The sequence below is a fragment of the Camelus ferus genome, chromosome 19 (genome assembly GCF_009834535.1).
Source record: "Camelus ferus isolate YT-003-E chromosome 19, BCGSAC_Cfer_1.0, whole genome shotgun sequence".
NCBI lineage: Eukaryota > Metazoa > Chordata > Mammalia > Artiodactyla > Camelidae > Camelus > Camelus ferus.
Genome location: NC_045714.1, coordinates 17,653,649 through 17,678,485, shown reverse-complemented (window position 1 = coordinate 17,678,485; position 24,837 = coordinate 17,653,649). Strand labels below are relative to the sequence as shown.

The window sequence follows — 24,837 nt, the reverse complement described above, 5'->3', positions numbered from 1 at the left end:
ATAAAAAAGATGCGGTAAAAGAATGTGACAATGAATATATGTATGTTCATGTGTAACTGAAAAATTGTGCTCTACACTGGAAATTGACACAACATTGTAAACTAACCATAACTCAATTAAAAAAAAAGATGTGGTATATGTATACAATGGAATACTACTCAGCCATAAAAAGAATAAAATAATGCCATTTGCAGTAACATGGATGGACCTGGAGATGGTCATTCTAAGTGAAGTAAGTCAGAAAGAGAAAGAAAAATACCATATGGTATCGCTTTCATGTGTAATCTTTAAAAAAGGACACAAATGAACTTATCCACAAAACAGAAACAGACTCACAGTCACAGAGAACAAACTTGTGGTTACCTGGGATTAAAGTGGGTGGGAAGGGTAAATTGGGAATTTGAAATGTGCACCTCTTGGTGTGTGATGGAAATGACAGCTACCTTGATTGTGGTGGTGGTCTCACTGGTGTGCACATCCATCAAAATTCATCAAGTTGTACCTCTGAAATATGTGTAGTTTACTGAACAGAAACCATACCACAGTAAAGGTGTTACAAAAGTATTATTTTTAAAGCTGTTATTATAACTTTGGTTTTGTTATTCTACATTTTGTTTAATACAAATTTTAACGTATTAATGCATAGAAAACGAATTGCTAGTGTGTTCTGGACACAACAAAAAAAGACATAATTTCATAACACCAATAACTAAAAAGGGGTGAGAACAGAGTTGTTCAGGGGCAGAGGTTTTATACGTATTGAAGTTAAGTTGGCATAAATTCCAACTGGAGTGTTGTCACGTTAGGATGTTAAATATAATCCCCGTGGTAACCACGAAGAAAATAGCTATAGAACATACACAAAAGGAAAGGAGGAGGAAATTAAACATCTCACTGCCAAAATCAACTAAACACAAGAGAAGCCAGTAACGCAAGAAATGAGGTAACAAAAAAGCTGTAAGGCATATAGGAAAAAAAATCAAAATGATACAAGTCTCTCCTTATCAGTAATTATTTTAAATGTCAGTGGACTTAACTCTCCAATCGAAAGACAGAGATTGACGGCATGGATTAGAAGAAACGTGACCCAGCTGCATGCTGCTCACAAGACACTCACTTTAGATCCAGAGACCAAATAGGCTGAAACTGACAGGATGGGGAAAGATACTCCCTGCAAACAGTCATCAAAAGAAAGCAGAGACAGCTGTAAACAAGTCACAAAAAGACAAACACTGTGCGGTTCCTCTAATCAGAGGGAGCTGGAGTAGCCACATTCATAGAGACGAGGAGTGGAACAGTGGCTCCTGCCGGGCTGGGAAGAGCGGGAGCGGGGAGTTAAGGGTTTCAGGTGTGCCGCGTCTTGAGTTTTGCAAGACGCAGAGAGTTCTGGAGACGGGACAGTGGGGATGGTCACACAACAGTGTGAATGTACTTCACGCCACTGAACTCTTCACTTCCAGATGCCGATGATCGGTACATTTATGTATATTTTACCATTTTTCAAAAGTGCTATTAAATTTAAGTTTTTTAAAAATCCAAATTGGAGTCTTTATACTCCTAATGTCGCAAATGATAGTCTTTTTTCAAAAGTGTGCGCCATGGTCAGATAGCTCCAGGAAACACCTGACATCACATCCCCCGTGCACACAAGCTTCTTGAGTCCTTGGGGAGGGGCTGCATAAGGGAACCCTTGTTTTCCCCTTTCCCGTGGAACAGCTTGGTCACTGCGCTTCCACGGAGGTGCCCTGGTGTGATCGGGGAGATATCTGAGACACGGTCATCTCTCATGCGCCCTGGTCCTGTGGTTGCCGGCTCACAGCTGATTTCCTCTGGCCACCGCTCTGCACCTCTGTGCGTGGTGGGCTGTCCACCTGGTGGCCCCCAGGATCCCCCTCCTCCTCCTCCTGGTCTTTACATCTTTTGAATCTGGCCCGCCCCTGTGACCTGGAGCCAGGACTGAAGCTGAGGAAGGCCTGGCAGTTTCCACTTCTGCACTTTGAGGGGAGCCGGGGGCCGGGAAGAAGTCTGGCTGCTCTGAGCCCAGAATGGGCTGGGTGGAAGCCCACGCTAGCCACGTGCAGAGGACGGATGTGTGTCCGGGAACCCAGGAACCCAGCCAATGGCCAGGCGTTCCATTCGGCCCCCGCCCTCTGGGGCACCACAGGTGGGGAGGCTGCGAGAAGCAGAGATGGGATACCTGCCCCAAGTACAGGGAGGGAGCAGCTGAGCCATGGCTGTTGGAAGTCTCTGTGCCTCGGGTGGGTTTATCCGCAGGTGGCGGGCGTTCACAGTGGGGTGTCTCCCACCTGCTGCGACTGGTCCTGAGCAGATGGCTGGGCCTTCTGACGCCCTGCACGCTCTGTCCCCATGGCCACCTCCCCTTTGTTCCTGACGGCCTGCATCCCCCAGCCTGAGTCTCTGAAGAAGGAGGCCCTCTCCCACCAAATCTCAATGTCACTGTCGTACAATTCAATTAGCAGTAACTCAGTAAGGCCGTCCAACAGCAGTCCCTACTCTAACTTCACGACTTGTGCCCCCAAATCTCTCTTACAGCATTTTTATTTTAACTCCAGGAAGCCTAAGTCTTCCTCATTGCAGTTGGTTTTTATAGACGTGAAGAGTTCTTGACGGGGGAGGGAAACAGCTCAGCGGCAGAGCATGTGCTCAGCAGGCACGAAGTCCTGGGTTCAACCCCCAGCACCTCCATTACAGAAATGAAAAAAAAAAAAAAGAATTCTTGAAAGGCGTTTCACTGAAGAAAAAGATCACAACTAGAAGCCATGGTGTGGTTCTCACCCGGGCAACTCTGGGCTCCCTTCCTGCCCTCCTCCCTCACAGGCCGTGGGCATCACGAGGGCCACCACTGCTCTGCGGTTGGCACCACTCGCCTAGCCTAGGTGAGTCAGGGCCTCCCCGAGCACCATTTTCACTGATGGTCGCACATAAACACCTTGAGTCCTCGCTGTTCGGCGTCTTGGCTTCTTCATGGGTCTCGTCCCAGGTTAATTCTGTTTCCTGGTGGATCACTGGCTTCTGGGTAGCAAGTCCAAGAGCTCCCCCACCATGGGAGCCTCCGGCCCCCTCACGTCTACCTTTTCTGAGCAGAGATGAAGCATTCGGGTCGGGGGTGCTTAGAAAGTGTGAGACCTGGGAGTGGGACGGGGAGAGGAAGGTGACAGTGTCTTGCAGCAATGGTAAGAAGAGGGTGAAAGAAACAACCCAAAGGAAACAACTTGCCTGTGCTGGTGGGAAAGGCGGGCAAGCGTCCGCAGGGACAGACGGGAGCTCAGGACGCGGGAGGCTGGCAGCGCTAGTCAGGACAGCAAACACAAAGTTTCTCGCCTGGAGAAACGGGCGCAGGCTCAGTAACCGCTCTTCTCGGTTTGCACACGACGTGGCCCAAAGCCAGGTAAACCCACAAGCTTCCAGCTGGCATTGTGTGGAAGGAGCCTGGGGCGCCGACTGCCTGTACACCGCGTGGGGGAGGCAATATTTTATTCTAATAAATGTAAAAATGCTTACAAGCACTTCGGGAGGTTTATTTGTGATCTCAGTCCTTTTAAGGTGGCGCCCTTTCCTGCGAGCCCTCTGCCCAGAGGGAAAGGGACTGTGACCTTGGTTTAGCCAGTTCCTGCCTCTGATTCTCTCCCCTAGGAAACCCCCAGAAAGCAAAACGTTGCAGGAGCCCCGCGGCTGCACTAGGCCTGGGAAGTCAGATGTCCAGCTGACTTAAATGCTCCCCCGTCCTCCTGCGGAAGCAGCCCTGCGAGAGCTGGGAAGACAGGCTGCAGTCCGGGCTTCTCTAGGGCCTCAGGGGAAAAGCCACTGATTAGAACCGGGAGGTCGGCAGCACCCCTGCTGGGCAGCCTGGAGATCCCTGAAGAGCTCTTGGCCCAGTAGGGCTCTCGAGTCCCGCTCTGAGTGAGCAGAAGAGACGCAGGCTCTCCCCTCGGAGGCCGATCTTGGCCTGAGCTCATCAAACACGGAGCGCATGGTTGGATCTTACGCTGCCTGGTCAGAGGAGTGTTCATCACAGCAGCCAGCGTCATCATTTCTGGCAGACGTCTGAAGTTCAAGTCATTCCAAGCCTCTCTTGTCAGACAGCGGGAGCCGACGTCAGCCCACGTGAGGCCAGAGCCGCACAGTGGGTCCCCATCTGCCTGCTCAGCTGTGGAGCTGGCCCATGACCCCTCTTGACCCCTCCATTCTAACTCTGCTTCCTCCGTGGAAAGCAGCCAGCTCCTTTTCTAGGGCAGCAGAAACCTTTAGTCTGAGACATTAGGCAGTTATCAAATATGATCATAGCTGCCGTTTAGGTTGACGGCCATCCTTCCCCACCCTGGTGATCACAGACAGGACTCTGAGGTGGCCAGGCCACGTTCCCATCACGAAGGCGGGGTGAGGGGTTGCTCCCTGACCGACGAGAGGCGACCACAGACTGGGGAGAAGCCCCCTGCACCTCTGACCCTGCCCATCAGCCCTCTGCCCCCGGCCTCCAATGCTTTCCCCACAAGAAGGTCCACCTGGGCTTCCCTTCGCTCCGTGCCTCGGATTCCCCGCATCCTCACCTGCCAGGTCCGACCCACAGGAGAAAACCAGCGCCCCCAGGACTGCGCTGAGACAGAGCCAGGCGCGGGCTGGGGAACCGCCACGGCGGCGAGCAGAGATGTACCTTTGCTCTCACTGGCACTGAACTCATTTTCAGAAGAGGCCATTAGGTTGAGGTGGCTCTCATGCCCACACAGCGAGCTGAGCAAACCAAAACTTATGCCTGAAACGCCTCCAGGTTGAGACATGAGAACCTAAGGGCAGCCCAGCGCAGGGCAGCGCAGGGCAGCGCAGGGATAGGACAGATGCTGTGGAAGGGTCCCTGCAACGAGCAGTAAAGAAGCCTGGGCGATCTATGCCCAGTATAACGCGTACAGACACAGTGCTGCATTATCACCCCCAAACCTGCCAAGAGACTAGGATTTAGTCACTCCACCCCCTGGAAAGAAGTGATAACTATGTAACGAGACAGAGATGCTAATTATTGCTACACTGGTGATCCCGTTACAATACACACAATGCATCAAATTAATAGGTTGTTCACCTTAGATTTTCACAATGTTTTATGTCCAAATACACTTCAGTTAAAAAAATCATTTGCTTTGCTTTCAGCTCTACTGTGTGAAAGTCTTTCCCCAGCTCCTGGTGGTGACGTGCTCCTTACTGCTTCCTTCTTGTTTGATTTTTACTCAAATAAACCCCTAAAAATTTTAAGATGCCTCAGCGTTTTTGAGGCGGTGGGAGGCCGGGGGTAATTAGGTTTATTTACTTTTTAACCCAGGACCTCGTGCATGCTAAGCATGCACTCTACCACTGGGCTATACCCTCCCCGCCATGCTCAGCATGTCTTTTAATACTGTCCACCGTGGATTTTCTGAGGACACAGAACACTCCTTGGAGGCTCAGATTCATCTGCCTGCGTGGTTCTGAGCCAGCTGCGCTGCTTGAGCTCCACCGGGGGCAGGAGACCTGCCTCCGAGTCTGAGATGCTTCGCTTTCTTGCTCTCAGCCTGTGCTCCCAGGGAAGCCAGCTGGCTTCTGCAGCCCCCACCCTAGCCCTTCTCCCTGGAACAGTGGCTCCCAAATTTGAGGGACATCAGAATCAACAGGAGGGTGTGTTCAAACGAGACTCCTGGGCCCCCCCTCCAAAGATTCAGACACAGAGGTTTAGAGGGGACAGGGGCTCGTAACAAGCATTTCTTACAAGTTCCTGGTCCAAGGACCACACTTTGAGAAGAACTGCCTTGCACCTCTGTGGCATCAACAAATTATCCTTCACACCTGGTTTTGTCGGCGCTCTAACACTTCGGGCAAACCGTGTCTCCAAGACATGCGACAGAAGAAACCAACCGCTTTTCCCCTGAAGTTCGTTTGGCAGGGATTTCCTGAACTGACCCCTGGAGGGACCTGGGAGAGGATGCTGTGCCTGAGTCCTATGCCAGAAGGATGCTTTCCCCCAACTGCAAGATCGAGCTTTGAGTAAGTTTCAAAAGGTATTACAGAGAGAATTTCAGGAGTAAAGGGGAATTTAAACTTTACTGGCTGGTTCACCTGCCTTTTGAACACATCTGTGAATAACCTGTCTTTCAAAGTCCTTTAATTGGTTGTTTTACCCACAGAAAGCTTTTCCCCATGCAAACAGTACTCCAAGTGATGGCTAAGTAGGTGTCCAAATGGGTTTATAAAAGCTTACCCATCCCGTCGTATGGCTGAGAGTGCTCATTCTGCACAAAGCAAAAGGGTGGAAAATGTATCATATACTTCATAAGACACTTAAACAGAGTACGTCAAAATTTTCTTTTTAATAATCATTCTACAGTGAGTTAACCACAAATAATTAAGACGTAAAAGAAAATCAAATGAGATAAAATTCAATTTTATGTGGAATGTTGGTGTTGAAGGAAAGATTTGTTGTCACAAGACGGGGAGCTTAGTGGATAGACCAACGGAGCACGTGGGGCTTTTAGACACGGACACGTCTGCGTCTTCATTAGACTGAATTTCATTTCTAAACGTAACGGGCTTCGAGGGGCACCCTGGAGAGATGGCTGATTCCAGCACTGGAGCAGGGGAAGTTCAAGATGAGCCGGAGGGGGGAGGGTGTAGCTTGGTGGCAGAGTGCGAGCCTAGCAAGCACCAGGTCCTGGGTTCAATCCCCAGTACCTCCATTAAATAAGTAAATAAACCTAACTATCTCCTCCCCTCCCTCCCAAAAATCAATAAATAAAGATGAGCTGGAAACATCTTACTGTGCTGGAAAGAAAAGACATACTCTAAAAGCCATGAAAATATAGCAAAAGGAAGCAGACGCTAACTTGAAGGGGCTCCCACCGACCAAACTGGAGCATCAGGATAAATAAGGGCAGGTTAAACTATAAATAGGAATCCACCGGCCCATGTTTACGTACACACACAGTGTGCATATATATTTACACATACACATAGTTTCAACATTAGAATGCCAAGGATACTGCAGAGTTTATATAAATTACATACACATTACTGGTGTATCTGTATATATCTACGTGTGTGTGTACGTATGTACAGAAGCATACATTATCGGGTGGCATTCTACTGTAAAAGGAGCTTCCCTTTCTCTCCTGTTTATGTCTCCACAGAACGCCGAGTAATGAATGTAGGAGGAGTGACGCACTTAGAAGCATCTCCGCTGCGCAGCTGTCATAATACCGAGGCAGGAAGCCAACACTAGCGCGTGAGCATTTGATTGAGAGCAGGATATTTACATAGTCTCAAACTACTCCTTCTCAAGTTGCTCCTTAATTACAAAGAGAAATACAGGAACTTTATGGTGGAGAAAGCAGAGATCAATGTTAAGGCCACCAGCACGGGGCACACGGACCCGAGATGCACGGAGAAGAAAACAGCTCCCTTTCTGGGCAGTTACCCCCCCAATGCATAATCCAACAGCCGTCATGGGGAAACGCCAGCCGGTCTCTCAGAGGGACTTCCTGCACAAGGACTGGCCTGTACTTTTAAGAAATGTGAAGCTCAAGAGGACAAGGAAGGAGTAAGAACTGCCCCAGGCTGAAGGAGGCTGAAGACAAGACACTCCAGTGCAAGAGTGTGGTCCCCGACTGCGCCCTGGCTGGGAAAGCGGCCGTAAAGGAGGAGGCTGGGCAGACGGCAACACGGGGACAGGGAACAGGGAATGTTCCCTTAGTAAAAGTATTTTATCAATGGCTTTCTCGATTGTGATCGCTGTGTGAGCAAATTTCTCTGTTCATAGAAAACGCGCTCAGATACTGGGGAGTAAAGGAGCATGTTACCTCTAAGTCGTACTCAGATGGCTCAGAAAAGAGAGAGAAAGAGAGAGAGAGTGTGTGTGTGTGTGTGTGTGTGTGTGTGTGTGTGTGTGTGTGTGTGAGAGAGAGAGAGAGAGAGAGAGAGAGAGACAGAGAGAGAGAGAGAGACAGAGAGAGAGAACCATAAAACAGATGTGGGAAATGATTACAAGTCATGAGTCTGAATAAAGAGGATATGGGATTCTTTGTACTATTCCTGCAACTTTTCTGAGGGTTTGAAATTATTTCAAAATAAAACACGTTTTTAAAAGCGTCAGTTTTCTTTTCCCTGATACCCGACTCCGCTAACTCTTTTTGGAGGTCGCTGTCAGGGAACCTCCTCATGCCCGGGGGGAACGATGTATAAGGGGCTTTATTTAAAGGGCAAAACAACTTCTTCACCTCCACCCCAGGGTGCTAGTAGGGCTGCTTCTGTCTTGCAACTTCCTAGTTCTGAGCATGAAGTCTCTCCTAGGCTCTCAGGATTTCTTTCTCTTGTTCTCCTCGAGGGTCTTTGGCCTTGACTGGGACCTAGGCCTCAACAAGTGGAAAGTGAGGGCTCAGGCCTCACGTCCGGTTCTTGCAACCTGCAGACACCCCGGGCTCCCATGCTGACCATTCAGACCCCGTCAGTCTCCTCTTCGCTGCTTCTCCAACTCTCCATCCGTCCTGTCTGGGGGCCTTTACGCTGGCTGGTCCCTCCGCCTAGATCCCTCACTCCCTTCCTCCCCAGGGTCTTCCCCCTGCAGAATAAGCAAAACCAATGCAGGACAGTGAGAGAGGAGCCTCTGGTGTGGGGGAGGCATCGACTGCAAAGAGCACAAGAGAACCTCCTGGGGGGATGAAATGCTCTGGTTTATTCTGGATGGTGAGCACGGGGTGTTTTCTATCATCTCTTGTGCAGAACCAATTGCCCCTAAACTCAGTCGCACAAAACTATTGTCATCCCTGAGTTTCTATGGCAAAGGAATTTGGACAGGGCACAGTGGAGACAATTCATTCTGTGGTGTCTGGGACCTCAGCCAGAAAGCTCAAAAGCTGGGGACTGGAATTATCCAAAGGCGGGGACCTCAGCTGGGGCTGTCGGCCAGAACACCTCACACGGCCTCTCCCTGTGGCTGCTGGGTTTCCTCACAGCATGGTGATGGGGAGAGACCGAGAGGGGGGAGGGGGGAGGGGGGTGAAGGGGGAGGGGAGGAAAGGGAGAAGGGGAGAGATCGAGCCAGGTAGAGGCTGTCTGCCTTCTCTAACCCACCTCAGCAGTCACACCACATCCCTCTTGCCACACTGCATGCATCGGAGGGTGGCATTTTGGGTAGAGAGGCACGTCACAAACCCGGCAGAGGAACTCAGTTCCCGCCGCCAATCCTGTCTCATCCCTCCACAAGTGTTTCAGGGTGTGGGGTGGGCACCACTCCGGCAACTTCCCACTGAGACAGGGAGGAGTCCTCCCTCGGGCCGGGGCACGGGCCTGGAGCTGGAAAGATTCCTGAGTCCCAAGTCCTGGTCTTGCATGATTAAGGTCTCATTCCCCAAGGAGTTCCGGAGAGGAAGCCTGGAGACCAGGCCCTCTGCGGGGACATGCAGCCGGCTGTCTACTTTTATCTGAGTAGGTTCTGACTTTAGATGTGGTATTAACATATACATAAAACCAGAGCTATGGGGCACTACATGTCTCTTTTTCTGCTGATACCTGATCTAAAGCAATTTTATTGTCTAAAAATGCAATAGTTACAAAAGGAGAGAACTTGAGGTCATAAGGTTGCAGCTGCCAGTAGACACTGCTCTAGGGATGGCTGGTGGTGTCTGGAGCATGACGCAGCTCAGAAAATTAGAGTTCTCAACAGTACAGGAATGTGTCTAAAATCAGGTCCACAGTGACCACCTAGTTTTACCCTGGATGTATGAACCACAGCTACTCCGTTTTGACTTTCAAATGCATTCCCCTCCTCCAGGCCAAAACAGATGTACAATGCCTGTCCAAAAGGCCATAAAACAGGCCGCTTTGGTCAGTAAAGTTTACATCAAACAATGCACAAGGCAGAATGACTTCCCCATACCTCAATGTGTGCAGATTTTCCCATCATCTCTCCTTTTGATTACAAACCTTTCAGTAGGAAGCATTGATGATCAAAATATCTGTCCCTTGACGCTGAGGTGGTAGATTCTGCCCCAGGTTTAGATCACGTCCCTCGGCGCTAGCCCTCTTTTATATTCGCCTAGTTATCAACAAGGGGGGGAGGGAACTAATCAGAGACCGTGAGCAGGCTCAGAGGTGTGTAAATGGGGAAACACCTTAGAGGCCACACGTTTTACCACTCACACCCAATTGCTGTTACACAAGCACCGCACATGTGCTTTCAGCAGTAGACTTAAAGCAAGCGTTGTTATCCGTCATGAGTAGTTATACTCTGTGTCAACTCCAATAGGGAATTCTCTTTCTATCCCAAACATTGGAGGCAATATTTATAGGGAGACAAAGGAGACAGTTGGTAAATAGTCCAATTACAAAACATAGCTCAAAGCCAGCCATATCTCAGACAAACCCAAAAAACCTACAACCACATTCAACCACGTTCACTTCACCAAATGCCACGTAATCAACCCCTCTTAGCAACAGTTCCATGAAATCAGTCTCCAGTAGAACCTTAAATAACTTACCCATCTCAGTGGTACCACCTAAAGGAAGCTGCACTTGTCAAATGCCCTATTTATGAATACTCTTCAAGATGAAGCAGCCCTGCAAAGCATCAGCTCAACTGTCTAAAAATGACAAAAGACCCAAGAAGGCAAGGCAAACGGTCTGACCACCAAGTCCTTGACAAGGAGGTTTAATCAAGTCACTGTGACACCCAACATTCTAAGGGAACAACCAGAATTATGATGGCAGCATTATACCAGGACGTGTCCAAATTTCAGAAACTCTGTACATTTCCAGAATGTCTGTATTAATGACATTCATCCACACCACGTAGCCTGAGGAGGTTTATCACTCAGTTGACTATGCTTCCTGTGCAATTCAGCATGTCAAGCCGTCCTAGTTTAGTGCTTTTCTCTGAGATGCCTCAAGGGCCCTCGGAAGCATCCCAAAGTTAGCTGAAGTCAAAAGAACGTTAATTAGAATTTCATAGGACGTTTATCAAAAATATCAAAAAGTTTCACACGGTCTGCTATCAGAAGCAATCCAAGTAAACTTGTTCTCTTAACAGAGAGGAACCAGATCCAGTCCTGCACCAGCCTCCTTTTAATAACAAAATCCTTTCACCCAATTAAATTCAACCTCATCTCAGCCTAACCACGTGCAGAACTCCTTTCTCAGGGCTCCCTCTCTACAAACTTTCCACAACTTCCTGTAGCCACATTAGTTTGTCCCTTATTTTTTCCCATCTAGAAATAACCAGCTCTAGGACCAAATGCTTTCTTTTAAAAAAATGCAATTCCATTCCTCATACTATTTTTTTTTAACTCAAAGCATATCATCTTACTTTCCTATTGTATATTGAAATGGTTCCTTTATTATTTTTAGAAGCTTTAGTTACATATTTAAATTAGAACCCCCAACTGTTAAAAATCTCAGTTTCCAGTGATTCAGTATCTTATTTTGTTTGGGAATGACCTAGCTTTCAACCATTCAATAAACTTTCATTGTTTAATTTAATTTAGCACAACCCTAACATTTCAAGTTACCAAATATCTGGAGAGCTCATTTCTAAGTAGACATTCCTAAAGCAATTGCTTCTAAAGGGCTCACCCAGAAGCTCGCTTGCATTTAATTCACTCAAGAATTTCAACGTACCGAGTTAATTTTTTCTTTCTGCTAACAAACTCTGCAACAGAAACATGAACTTACTGGCCCTCAGTAAACCTGGGTACAGTAAGAGACAACTTTACATTGATTATACCAATAAGCTTAAGCTAGCTTTAATATCAGATCCGTACTGCATATTTCCTAGATCATGGGAAGCTGAAATCTCTTCTGTCTAGCTTTTTTTACACTTAAAAGTAAGTGCTTACAAATTAAATACTTCCAAGTCAACTAAGTAGAGCTCATTTACAAGTTAGTTTTTCACATAAAGACAGACAGAACCAAGGATCTGTTTTTCCACTTGAATTTAAAAAAAAAACCAAAAACTTTTTTTTTTTTTTTTTTTGAGCCCAGGTAGATCATTTACGTCTCAAAGACTCAGGAGGAGAAGAGCAAATTCCTCCTCTAACTGTTTTCACAAAACCCAACCATCTTGGCTGTATTCAGGGATTTTTTTTTTTCCCCTGGTTCCCAAATATCCAGCAGACATGTCATTTATTCACTCACATTCACACTTTCAGTAAAACCAGGTAGAACAGGATTTGGACTCGGGTACTGAGACACACACACACCCTTAAGATAAAAGCCAGGTTGCAAACGGCCTGCTTTGATATAATAGCAGGGCCGTCAGGCACCACTGTTCTCCAGATCTCAGAGAGAAATGAACCCACAGTGTTACAATAAAAAGTATCATTTTCTTTTATTTATGGGAGCATAGCTTAAGATCTCCCAGTTTTGCAAAATATTCCCTAGGGCGACTATGTCCTGGAACAGAGCTCCAAGCAGCCACACTGAATTATTCACAGCTGATGTTATCAAATATCAAGCAATTAAGAAAACAATCCAAAACAGTCTCTCAGGGTCACAGTTTCCTTGGCCCCAAAAGGGAGATTCCCAACCAGCACCCATCAATCCAAAAGGGGAGAATCTCAACCAACTCTCCACCCCAGGTGATGCCAACGCCATAGGGAGGGATACCCTGGACTTGTCCCACGCGAGCCCTGTTACTCAGCAAAGACATCTCAACCGGCCAATGCGAGTACCGATACACACACGTACAAACAAACACAGTCTCACAAACAAAGGATCAGATGAGGTGTAGCCCCAAAACTCCACTTCCACTCCCAGACAGAGGCTTCCAGAGTGGCCTGGCCCCCCTCTAAAAGAGAACAGACCCAGAGTGGCTCCCAGTGAGCCCAGAATGGTTCACTTTCCAGGAGGAAATGAACCCAGGTGGAGCGGGTAGAATTTTCCCATCCTGCACAAGCAGGAGTCGCTCACTCTAAAACGATACCACAAAAACACAAACAACACATAAGCTATGGTCGCACAATCAGAGGTGTCCATCTAAAAATCCCACTTCCACTCCCAGGTGGGGGTCTCCGATCAGATCCTCCCAGCCCTCAAAAGAGAACAGACCCAAAGTGGCTCACAATGAGCCCAGGTGGCTCACTTCCCACAAGGGGATGAGCCCAGATCGGGTGGAGAGAATTCTGTGTAAGCTGGAGCCACTCACCTCCAGCGACACCGAATGCAGATGCAGCCTTGGATGTTTCTCAGCTCCAGACAGACTCATGCTGGGTCGGCCAGCACCCGTCAAGGACAGTCCCTCTCAGTTCCCTGGAGTGAAATGAGCTCTGGCAGCTGCTAGGGAAAGGGCTACCGCTGGCTGGGGTGGACCCACCATGAGCACAAACTCCTAGGCTGGCTTCACCAAAACTGTTACTGAAGGCAAGTTTGTGTGCTGATGCACAGTGAGGCAGAACAAACTGGAATGTTGGGCTTTGAAGTAGAAAAAGGTTTACTGCAGAGTCATGCAAGGAGCATGGGTAGCTGGTGCCCAAAAAATCTGAGCTCCCTAAAGCTTTTCAGCTGAGGCTTTTTAAAGACAAGCTGAGGGAAGGGCATCCCAAGCTATGTGGTCAGCTGTGCACAATTCTCTGATCACTCACCATCACGTTGTCCTTAGGTGCCAGAAAGTCTGGGGGCTACATGCCTGTGATCATCGAATAGTTGATTTCTTCCATTTGGTGGTGGACTTTAGCATCTGAAAACTCAGGAAATCTGCATGAGATACTATTACCTGGGTCCTTCTGAAAGGAGCTACAGCAGAAGATATGAGGAAGGAGTCTGTCTTGGGAAGGCCCCACAGGGTCTTGCTTGGTTACAGTATCTCCCATCTTTGCTCAAAGCAGATGTTCACTAAATGTTTGTAGACTGAATCTGTGAAGAGAGAGCCCTCTGTACTCCCCTCCCTTCAAAGCGGGGATTTCAGAAATCCTAGAAACATGTTTGGAATGTTTAGAGACAAATACAATTTCAGACTAATGTTGTCTGTGAAATTTGTCTTAAGAATGTGGTGAGTCACGCATCTGAGTTGGTGCCTAACCCTGAACATTTGGGTGGTAGGTGTGTGGTCACAGGGACAATGAGGCAAAAAGAGGAGCTGGACTAGTGCAAATCCATGTGCAGACCTGGAAGCACTGTCACTTACGTTTGGCTCAACTGTGGACAAGCAAGTAATTCAATGGTGCATGAATGAGTGAAGTAAGTATATACCAGGATGGTAAAAAAGCAAAGTAAAGGCAGATGGTAGAGGACGAAAGACACTAGTCCAGAGTATGAATTCCTCTCCATAGAAATCAGAGAGCCTCCCAGGGTTTTTGACAATGACAAGAATGCTCACGGAGGCCATTCCTATGATCATCAAACATATGTTTAGGTAAAATGGTACAGCTACTTGGAAGACAGTTTGGAAGTTTCTTACAACATTACAACAAGTTTCTTACAACACCTACCAGCAACCCAAATTCCCAGTATTTGCTCCAAAGAAATGAAAGTATTTACGCACACACACACACAATTTGTAAATGGATGTTCATAGAAGCTTCATTTCAAAAAACTGGAAACAACCCAAATATCCATCAACATGTGAATGAATCAACAAATTGTGGTGCCTCTATACAGTCAAAAAGACTGATTCACACAAGGTGGAAGAATTTCAAAAACATAATACTGAGTAAAAGGAGTCAAACAACAGACTATAAATGGTAGCTTTCATTTATAGGAAACTCTAGGAAAAAGACGAATCTAACAAAATGCAGGTCAACAGTTGCTGCCTGAGGCTGGGGGTGAGGAGGGAGTTGTTACTGCACGCACAGGAGCACTGGGAATTGTGGGGGGAGGGGAGGACAATGGACTTGTTCTGTATGTTGGTTGTAGTGGTGGTTTCCAAAGTGCGTATCTTTGTCAACATTCATTGAACTATACACTTAAAATGTATACATTTAAATATATATAAATTATATCTCAGTAGAGTCCCTTAAAAAAAAAAAAAACAAAACTGGGCACAGCACTGCACAAGGCAAAAGGAGGACAGAGGAGAGACTTTCCTACGGTGCTGGTCCTCTCGTATGAAGAGGAGCTGCAGCCCGGGACATAAAGGCCCCGCACTTCAGCACCATGGACAGCAGTGTGACTTCCGCGGCCAGAAAGCGCAGGACTGAAAGGAGACGAGCCTGCGCATGCGTGCGGGGCTTGGGGGCGGGCTCTAGTGAAGCTCGCTCTATCGTGCTCGCTCCTCAAAACAGGTTCCCAGTCCCACTTGCCCTGTAAATTCTTGCTCGACTCCCTGCTCCCACCAACCTTTTCTTTTTCTGCTCTGAACTCTTAACAGTAAGCTGTGTTTGTTTAATTTGATGGAAAATAACTGTGCCCCCCCTTTTTTTCTTGAATTGCTATTCTAATTGCTTATTGCTTAAACAACAAGGTCCTACTGTACAGCACAACGAACTATATTCAGTAACTTGTAATAGCCTATAATGAAAAAGAATATGAAAAGGAATATATATATATATATATGTAAAACTGAATCACTATGCTGTACTCTAGAAACGAATCCAATATTGTAAATCAACTATACTTCAATTAAAAAAAAACCAAATGGCTTATTGCTACTTAGCTGTGAACGTGGTTATGCCTTATATCATCCTCTGCAAGGTCCTGACGAGAGAATCATACTCCGGATCTCCCTCAGTTCCTTGGCTGGAGCAGACAGGCAGTGTTTGTGGGTGTTTCTGATTCGTGTTGACTTTCTGTTCCAAAAACTGGACTCTGTTAACAATTTGACGTCAGGAAGAGACATCTACAATTGTTACGATCATACTTAGGGACTAAGTAGAGAGATCTTGGGGTTCGTGTGCGCCTCAGTAATTCATCTCCACTTCTATTGTAATTGACAGACCACAATTTCTACCACAAAGCCAATATCCTCTTCAGGCAAGGTCCTCTCTGAGGCAAACTGAAATCGAGTTGATATATTTCCCTGATGATTTCTTATCTCCATGATTTTTTTTTCAGTCAGGAATGTCAGCCGGGGCAGTCACATTTGTATTCCAAGCTTGCCAACTCTGAACAGAAAGCAGGTGTCCACTAAAGACACACCTTAACAAGGGGGATTAGATGTTCTAGTGAAAGGCAGATCAGTGTCCCTTGTGTCACTGTAAATAAACGTCTGGGCCTGCTATCAGCTTGCAGGGTTAAGGTCGCACCTTCAACACTTCTGAGTACTTCACACTTTATTGCCCTTTAAACGAGGCCTTTTCCATCCATTTATACCCCTGGAGGGAATTACTACCGTTCATCTCCTTGAACATGTGACTTCTGTAAACTTCAGGAGACAGAATGTCTTTTTTCTTTAGGAGACAATATAACCTGTGGCCATAAACAGAAATCTGCCAGAATTTTCTCAAGTACCACATTATGGAATGAAATAGACTGAGACCCTTTCACGGTGCTGGATCTAGGACCTCTCGTACCTGCTTTACAAGAAAATCATGTGTTAGCAGACTTTAACTGTTTGGGGTCATGTTTCAGAACATGAGATTTGTCCTCAAAATCTATGTAACAACAAGTATGGATTTCAATTTGTGGTTTTGGTCAAATCCTGTTCTTTGAAACTGGAATACACACAGCCATGCTTGCTAAAACACCAGTCATGGCTTAATCACACATGTACACAGCATCATTTCCCATAGCAGCTGAGGGTTACAAGGCCCACGAAACGCCTCGCCAGAAAAAGATGTTTCCTGGTTAGAGAAACAGAGAGATGGGGCGTGCAAACAGGCTCTAAGACAGCCACAGAAAGGTAGTGCACTCAACTCAGTTTAACCCAGAGCTCCCAAGCCATCTGACTATGGACACACACCCTGTTTTCCCACACTTTGGGTATGCTGTTTGTTGTTTTATGTCTTTGGTTAACTTAAGGTGTGAGCAGTGACTGAGAAAGTTTAGAGCTAAATATACATATTGAGGCCTTAAAAAAAAACCAGACACATCTTTCAGTCAGTCACATTTCTGCATTACCTTTCTGTACTCACATTTCTGAGCTGCATTCTGAAGTTCAGTGAGGACAGGACTGCAGATGAACAAACATGTTTGGTATGTTTGCTCACCAAGGTCATGTCCATTTGTACCTGTGGATTGCACCTGGTGATAATGACTTCACGTGGTTTTAGGTTGCCAGGAGCATTTGAGACAAGATCAGAATATATCAAAATCATGGAAATCTGAAGAAGTAGCTTTGGGTGGGCTCTAAGAGCAGAAACTTGCAGACTCCATTTCCATTTTTATGTTCTAAGACAGAGGTTCTCAAAGTTTTGGGGCTCAGAACTCCTTTATACACTTAAAAATTATTGAGCATCCCAGAGAGCTTTTGTTCAAATTAATTACAACTGCCAATACTTGCCATGTTAGAAATCAAATCCGAGAAAAATTTAAAATACTTAAAATACTAAAATAAATTATTATTAATTCACTTAGAAATTAAAAAAAGCCCATAACATGTTAACATATTTTTATGAAAATAAATTTTTTCTCAAACTCCCCCAAAATTAGTGAGAAAACTGGCTTTGTTTTACACTTTTTGAAATTATTCAGTGTCTGGCTTAATAGAAGGCAACTGGGTTGCCACATCTGCTTCTGATGTCCAGCCTGCTGAGATGTTACATCACACGGCCTCTGAAAAATTCCACTGTACACTTGGAGAATGAGAGTGAAAAGGAAAACTGCACTGTAATATTATTAGGAAAATAGTTTTAACCTCATGGACCCCCTGATCGGGCCTCTGTGATCTTAGGGGTCCCTGGACCACATTTTGAGAACTGCTGCTCTAAGAATTCAATTCAGTAAGAATATTGACCATCTACGGAATGCCCACAAGATACATAAAGACACGCCCCCGCCTCTAGGGAACTTACAGTGTCTCCTTCCACACACACCTCCTTATTTCCATCCAGTCTTACCGAGATTTCAAGACTCGCTGTCATCCTACCTCCTCCCTGTCATGTGTGATGGTCCCATTAGGTGGCTAGATCTCTGTCTTTTTAAAATGTCTGTAGCAATTATCATCTGTACAATTCACTTGGGATTTCAAATCATATGCTGTGGTAGCTTAAATACTACGTTGTAAAATTAATGATACTTAAATGCTGTGATGTAGAGTCAATACATCTTATGTTACATGATAAGAGGATAAGTGAGGAAAGAAAACAAAGATATTTGCTTTGTACACACACCAACAAACACATTCATAGCAAAATAAGAAGGAAATATGGCAGTTACAGTGGTGGTTTCTGTAGGTGGTCGCTGGTTCAAGGCTGGTGTTCAGAACTGCCTCCTTCCTTTGCCAATGCCACATCCCCCTTGACTTCATCAAGTGCTTTCACTGGTCTCGGTCCTAGACTTGGATGGGGTGGCCCACACCTTCACTCTGGAAGGGTCTGAGCCATTAAGCAGTCCTGCCTGAACTGGGCTGTGGCAGCTCTTCACTGAGTCTAATCACCGGGCATGGCAGAACTAAGAGAAGCCCCTAGGCATCTTCGGTCTCCCAGGCATACTCTTCATCTCTTCTGGGGAGCGTCAGCCCCTTTGCCCCTGGTATTCAGGATCAGTCGCCCCAGTCAGCACAGTAACTCCCTCCCTGAGTGTTGATTCAGAGGCAGGCGGAGCCCAAAGTGACCCAGGTGGCAGTCAACTTCCAGGTCAATGGAATCACTGTGTGTCTCCTGGGGGAGCTATGACTTTCCTCCCTTTGAAACTAAGACCTCTAGATCAGCAGAGTATGCAGTTGAGGGAAAAGGAAGCAAATATTTGGCTAGTAGGTCACTAGGGGTAATAGTGACAGGTGCCACTCCCAATTCCCGCCCTTTCCGGAACCCATGACTTCTGACTGTGGGAGAAAAGCAGCAAATACGGGGCACATACAGCCTCCTGGAGACCTTTGTCCAGCTCTGTAAGGTACTGCCACCCAACTGGCCCTGTAACAGGGTCTCCAAAAGGTCATTCCACGGCTCTATCAGGCCAGCTGCTTCGGGGGGAGGGGGCGGACATGAAGAGATGTGGACTTTCATAGACACTGGCCATTGCTGCACTTCACTGCTATGCAGTGAGTTCCCTGTCCAGGGGCGGTGCTGCTTGGAATACCAGGCTAGTGGATAAGGCACCCTGCAAGTCCAAGGGTGGTGGTTTTGGCAGGAGCACTGTGGGCAGGGAAGGCAAATCTGTATCCAGAATAATCGTCTGTTCCAGTGAGAACAAGATGCTGCCCCTTCCATGATGGAAGTTGCCCAGAGTAGTCAACTGGCCACCAGGGAGCTGGCTGATGACCCTGAGGAAGGTGCTATATTGGGGACTCGGTGCTGGTCTTTGCTGCTGGCAAGTTGGGCACACAGCTGCTGTAGCCAGGTCAGCCTTGGCGAAGGGAAGTCTTTGTTTCTGAGTCCATGCATAACCACCATCCCAGCCACCGTGGCCACTTTGTTCATGAGCCCATTGGGCAATGACAGGGGTGGCTGGGAAAGAGGCTGTTATCCACAAAATGGGTCATGCTACCCAAAAGGTTATTAACACCCGCCTCTGGTGAGGTTATCTTTTAGTGGGCGCTGACATGAGACACAAATACCTTCATGCTTTTCACCCATCCTCGTCACCAACTCCCCAGCTGTGTTCCTTGTTCCTGACCCTTCCGTGCAGCCAAACCACTGGCCACAGTCCAGGAGCCAGTAGCACACGCTGGCTATTTCTCCTTCAAAGTGAAATGAACAACCAGGTGTGATGTTCAAAGTTCTGCTCACAGGGAGGATTTCCCATCACCTTGTCCTTCAGGGATGTCCAAGAAAGGGGCTGCAGGCTGCAGCCATCCACTTTTTTTGGGGGGGGGGGTGCCTGCATATCCTGCAGAACCATCTGGAAAGTAGGCCCAAGTTTTCTCCTTCCTTACATTAAACCAGGGCAGCTCCAGCATTTCTAACTCACTCACTATGGGCCACTGTTTTGTCCATGTGTCAGCCAACTAACTGACCACACCACTAGAGGCCTTCCTAACTCCCTGAGCCACATCAGATGCAGGACCCCTGCTCCGTGGGCCCGCATAGGAACTCTGGCCTGATCCAACTTTAGGTTCCATCTGCCCTCATCCCGCACCCTTGGTATCAATTCCCACACATTCTCTGTATAAATGACAAAATCCAGTTCATACTTTACCCTTAGCAGCCTGCTGGGACTTGTACCGAATTATAGGCTGCTATAGATAGGGTGGAAGTCTGTGTTCTCCCCCAAATTCACATGTTGGAATCCTGACCCCAAGGGTGGTGGTATTAGGTGGGGCCTTTGGGAGATGACTGGGTCATGAGGGCACAGCCTTTGTGAATGGGGTTAGTGCCCTTATACAAGACACCTCAAGGGGATTCCTCACCCCTTTGGCCACGTGAGAAGTCAGTGAGAAAACGCCGGTCGGTGAGGCAGCAGACCCTCACCAGACATAGAACCTGCTGGCTCCTTGATCTCGGACTTCCCAACACCCTGAATTGTGAGAATTACATTTCTGGGTGGTGGGGGTATAGCTCAGTGGTAGAGTGCATGCTTAGCAGGCATGAGGCCTGGAGTTCAATCCCCAGCACCGCTACTGAAAAAAAAAGAATGTCACCCAGTAAACAGTATTTGGTTATGGCAGCTCAAAGATTATTTTCTATAATGACAATGAAAAGGAGGCTCTAAAATGAATTTATAACCTTTTACAATCATTCTGGGTCCTGTACATTTCATATTATTCTTCATATTAATGTAATCCAGATGTCAGCTGGGGGCCTTCCTCTGCCCCCCTGGAGGTCTGGGCAAAAGTGTTTCAAAACCTCCTGATTCCCAGCCTGCAGAAGTTCGAAGACTGGTTCAATATTCCAGCTAATTTCCAATGCTTAAAAAATTCCCCTTGTCTCCTCTGGCTGTTGAGCTCTGTTACGTAGCCTGGCACTGTGTTCTAGACCACAGTGACCCCAACACAGGACTCATTCTCTTTTTCAGTTTCGACGACAACCAACCTCCCCCGACCCCCAGCAAGCCTGAGTCTGGCAGGCGCCGCTGGAAACCCTGGGCTGGGGGAGGTGCCGCAGCACTTCATCTACATCCTCCCATCACCTTTCACGTTTCCCGCTTCTCCTCCTTTCAGGCCTCGTTTCCAAGCGCCCCAGATTCCAACTTTTGTACCTCTTTTCCTCAAAGCAATGTCAGCCCCTAGGTGAATTAGCTGTGTATACTCCGGATTCTGTTACTGGTTTGTTTGAACTCTTTAGAGAAACTTAGCCCAAAACAATTTAGGACCAAAGGAGAATTTACTGGCTCATGGGATTACAGGACAGGTTTACCAACTAAACTTCAGGAAGAGGGGTTCAGTTAAACTCAAAAGCACTGAAACTAGGGAGGAAATCTGCTTCTTCCCCTGCAAACTGGTAACAAGCCCTGTTCTCGCCTTCCAGCTTTCCGCCATCCGGGAGGGGCTGCCTCGCCTTACTTGTGGCTTGAAGTCCATGCTGGGCAAGGACTCTCCATGGCCCAAATGCCCACCTGTCCACCCTCGTTCTAACTGCCTACAGCGTGTGTGCCCCTAAGATCATGGCGCCCTCCAGGGACCCACATACTCGAGGAGGGGCTGGTTCTAGGGGGAGTGAGGGATTTCACCACCACCAATTCCCCGTAAGAGTTTTGGCTGTCCTTGGGTAAAACACGGGCTAATAGCCTTTCCTCTAATGTCCACGCCAGCCAGTTTAAACAGGGCGGCATCGGGCCACAGAGGAGGGGCAAGGACCACCGCACGCCAGGTGGCAGGGAGACATGCTTTTACAGAGGCCGCCTGACGTGAGCCTTTGAGACTGAGTGTGAGTGTCAAGCCAAGAGGGGATTCCAGGGAGACAGACTTCCAGGCTTGAGCAAGTGGACGGAAGTACCCTCCTCTTCCACACCTCCCTTTTCATATGCTGAAAATACGTATCTGAAGCCGTCAGCAAACAAAGGATAAAAGTATCTTAGTCCAAGGACGGAGAATTAAGTGATCTTTACTTGGACTGAAACACAAACTGTGTGAACAAGCAAGTGACTTAACCCCTCTACAACCAACCTGCCTTCTCACCCTTCATATGAGGTTGGTAAGAGCACCCTCAGAACGCCCAAGTGACCCACAAACGAGACAACCCCTCAGCCAATGCTTCAGCACGTTGTAAGCGTTCCAATAAATGCCGGAGAGCGATGCTAGCAATTATTCTACACTCATAAATGTATCTGGAAGGCCGAATTAGATGCCAAACGCTGGCCACATACCATTTTATAACCGTTTAAAGTGAGTTATTTATGCAAACCAGCCATCATTAATGCAAAATACTTTTAAAAAGTACGTACTGTGGCACAGAACTGAGAGAAACCGGGAAGTAGACGTAACGAGGCCGTGCAGATGCTTAGATTCTACCGTGACTCGAGGTGGGTGAGAGAGGAGACCAGACCGGCCAAGCCTCCCCGGGGCCTGCGGAGCGCGGGCGGGAACTCCCCCTGAGGGGCGCCCGGGGCGGGGGAAGCTCCGGAGTGGGCTCCGTACAGCCCGCGCCTCCCCAGTGCGGCCCCAGGTCCCGAGCCCCGCCCCGGGCCCCGCCCCACCGACGTCCCGCCCCAGACGACCCCGCCCAGTCCAGCCCGACCCTCCTTCCCGGCTTCCCCGGCGGCGCCGCCGTGACCTCACTTCCTGTCGCCGGCGCGCACGTGGGAGGAAGTGCCGGTGCCCGCGGTCCCGCCGCTGCCGGTCTCTCTGGTTACGTCCGTCCGCGGGCCGGGCCGCCGCCTTTAGCTGCGCCGCCGCCATGGGAGTCCCGGCTTTCTTCCGCTGGCTCAGCCGCAAGTACCCGTCCATCATTGTCAACTGCGTGGAAGAGAAGGTGAGGAGGCGCGGGGCGGCCGCGCCAGAGCCCGGAGCCCCGACGCGTCCAGGCCGCGGTGCTCTGGGTCCGCCGCCCGCCCCTGGGCGCCGTGCGGGGGCCCGCCCTCCTCTCCGCCCCCGGCAGCCGAGCCCGACGCGCGCTGGGGCGCGGGCGCTCGGACTCGGGCCTGGGCGGGGGTCCTGGGCGGGGCAAGGGCCGAGCCGGCTGGAGCTCGCGGGAGGGCTGCTCCCCGCCGCCCGCCGGCTCCCGGGCCGGAAGGCCCCGCCCATGGCTTTGTTCCCTCCCGCTCGGCGCTGTCGGGGTTTCTGGAGAGGCTCCCGGGCTGTCGGTCGGCGTGCGGCTGGTCGGCTGAGTTAGCCGGTGAGGGTGGCGCGGGTGCCGACGCCAGCCTCTACCGACCTGGGGAAGTAGTCCCGGCGGCGAGCTCTGCGCTGTTCCCTGGCCCGGCCCGAATGGTTTTCTGCTAGCGGGAGAGGCAGGTCCTGCGGAGAAAGCGGCGCCTCAGAAACGTCCGGGACAGGACAGCGGTCCCCCAAGTGCCCCTTGTCTAGGGGCCGGCCTGCTGGACCGCATGCCTTTGACAGTTTCAGAATTCCTGGCGCACCTGAACGGGACACTTGCTGCTGTAGTTTGTCAGTGTTACGCAGACTTCTGGCCGGTTTTGACTTTTGTGTTTAGCGTTTCTGTGGTTCCGTCCGAATTGGATTTTGTACTCTGGATTAGACTGTCCGGATTGGGAAGGTTCAGGGCCACATTATGTTCCTCCCCGCTTCGGTTTTGAAGGACGTGCTCGTCCGACACTGGGAACTTTTTCCTTAGGCTGGGTGAGATCTTGATTTTGCTTAGATTCCGTCCGAGGAAGAACTGAAAGCCTTGTTCTTATTACGTTTCCAGTACTCTCCGTGTTTTTCTCAAAGAGAAAGTGTTAAACTGAATGCTCATTTCCTTTGCTTTTAAAACTTTTATCGAACGTTATTAACTTTACTTGCGTCTTAACAAATTTCTACTCTCCAGTGATAACCACTTTTAACTATGTTTGGTTTTATTGAATTTTAGCAAGAATAGAAGAGGATGTAGTCCCATACACAGCCCTCCCCACATCTCCTAAGCACTAGCTTCATTTCTCTATTGGTAAACTTTGTAACTTGTGTGTTCTGTTATTTTTTTTAATTCCATCTCCTATACAAAGTATCTTTTGACTCTTTGCTTTCAAAGGTTGGATGTTAGCTTTTCTACCTCTGTTGCCCTTCCTGTCAGCTGCGCTTCTGCCTTGCTGGCCGCCAAAACGAAGTTGTCAGGCCTCTGGCTGTACAGGTTTGTTTTAAAAGCGGAAAAATCAAATGGCATTGGTGATTATTGTCACTGTGTAGATTCACAGTATGTGCTGTGATTCCGTTTCTTCCCTTGTGCCACTCTTGTCTTTTGTGTGTGTTGACTGTTTTCCACTACACCTGGTTCCCCATCCAAACTCTCTTTTGTCAGATGTTATATCAAGTCCTCTTTTTAACTGCTTGACGTCTTTATTCCTTTTGCTGCCGCACTTGGTTATGTAGGCGTGCTGGAAAGCTGCTCCCGGAGATTTTTAAAAATCCCTTCAATTAGAGGTACAATTTTCTAATCGTTATTTCTCTTGGTTTAAAACCTTCCTTGTTTTTTATTTTTACATGAATTCTTAAGGAGTGTTGTGTGAGTTTTCTAAGTCCATACTACCCTTGTACACATGAATGATCATTAGCTAGGCAGAGCTTGGGTTTAAAAATAAGTCCCCTCAAAACTTTGAAAACGTTGTTCTTTTGACTTCTGTCATCCAGAATTGTTGATGAGACGTTGAATGTTAACTTGATTTGTTTGTTGAGGTAGCATTTATATAGTGTTTAACATGTGCTGGGCGTTTTGCAGATTAATTTATTAAATCCTCATAACAGCC

General features: G+C 48.0%; 1 protein-coding gene and 1 long non-coding RNA gene across 2 annotated transcripts in view; both read left to right on the top strand.

The window, feature by feature from the left end:
* Positions 1-386: 386 nt before the first annotated feature.
* On the top strand, positions 387-13,079 carry LOC116657904. The gene is made up of 3 exons (XR_004313070.1): positions 387-561; positions 3,324-3,333; positions 13,068-13,079. It is a non-coding gene; the product is annotated as an uncharacterized LOC116657904 (long non-coding RNA).
* Positions 13,080-22,774: 9,695 nt separating this feature from the next.
* Positions 22,775-24,837, top strand: part of XRN2 (5'-3' exoribonuclease 2) — a 65,303-nt gene continuing 63,240 nt past the window's right edge. The window contains exon 1 of the mRNA XM_032461743.1: positions 22,775-22,907. Coding sequence (XP_032317634.1) covers positions 22,833-22,907 — 75 coding nt within the window. The 5' untranslated portion in view covers positions 22,775-22,832. The remainder of the gene's footprint in view (positions 22,908-24,837) is intronic.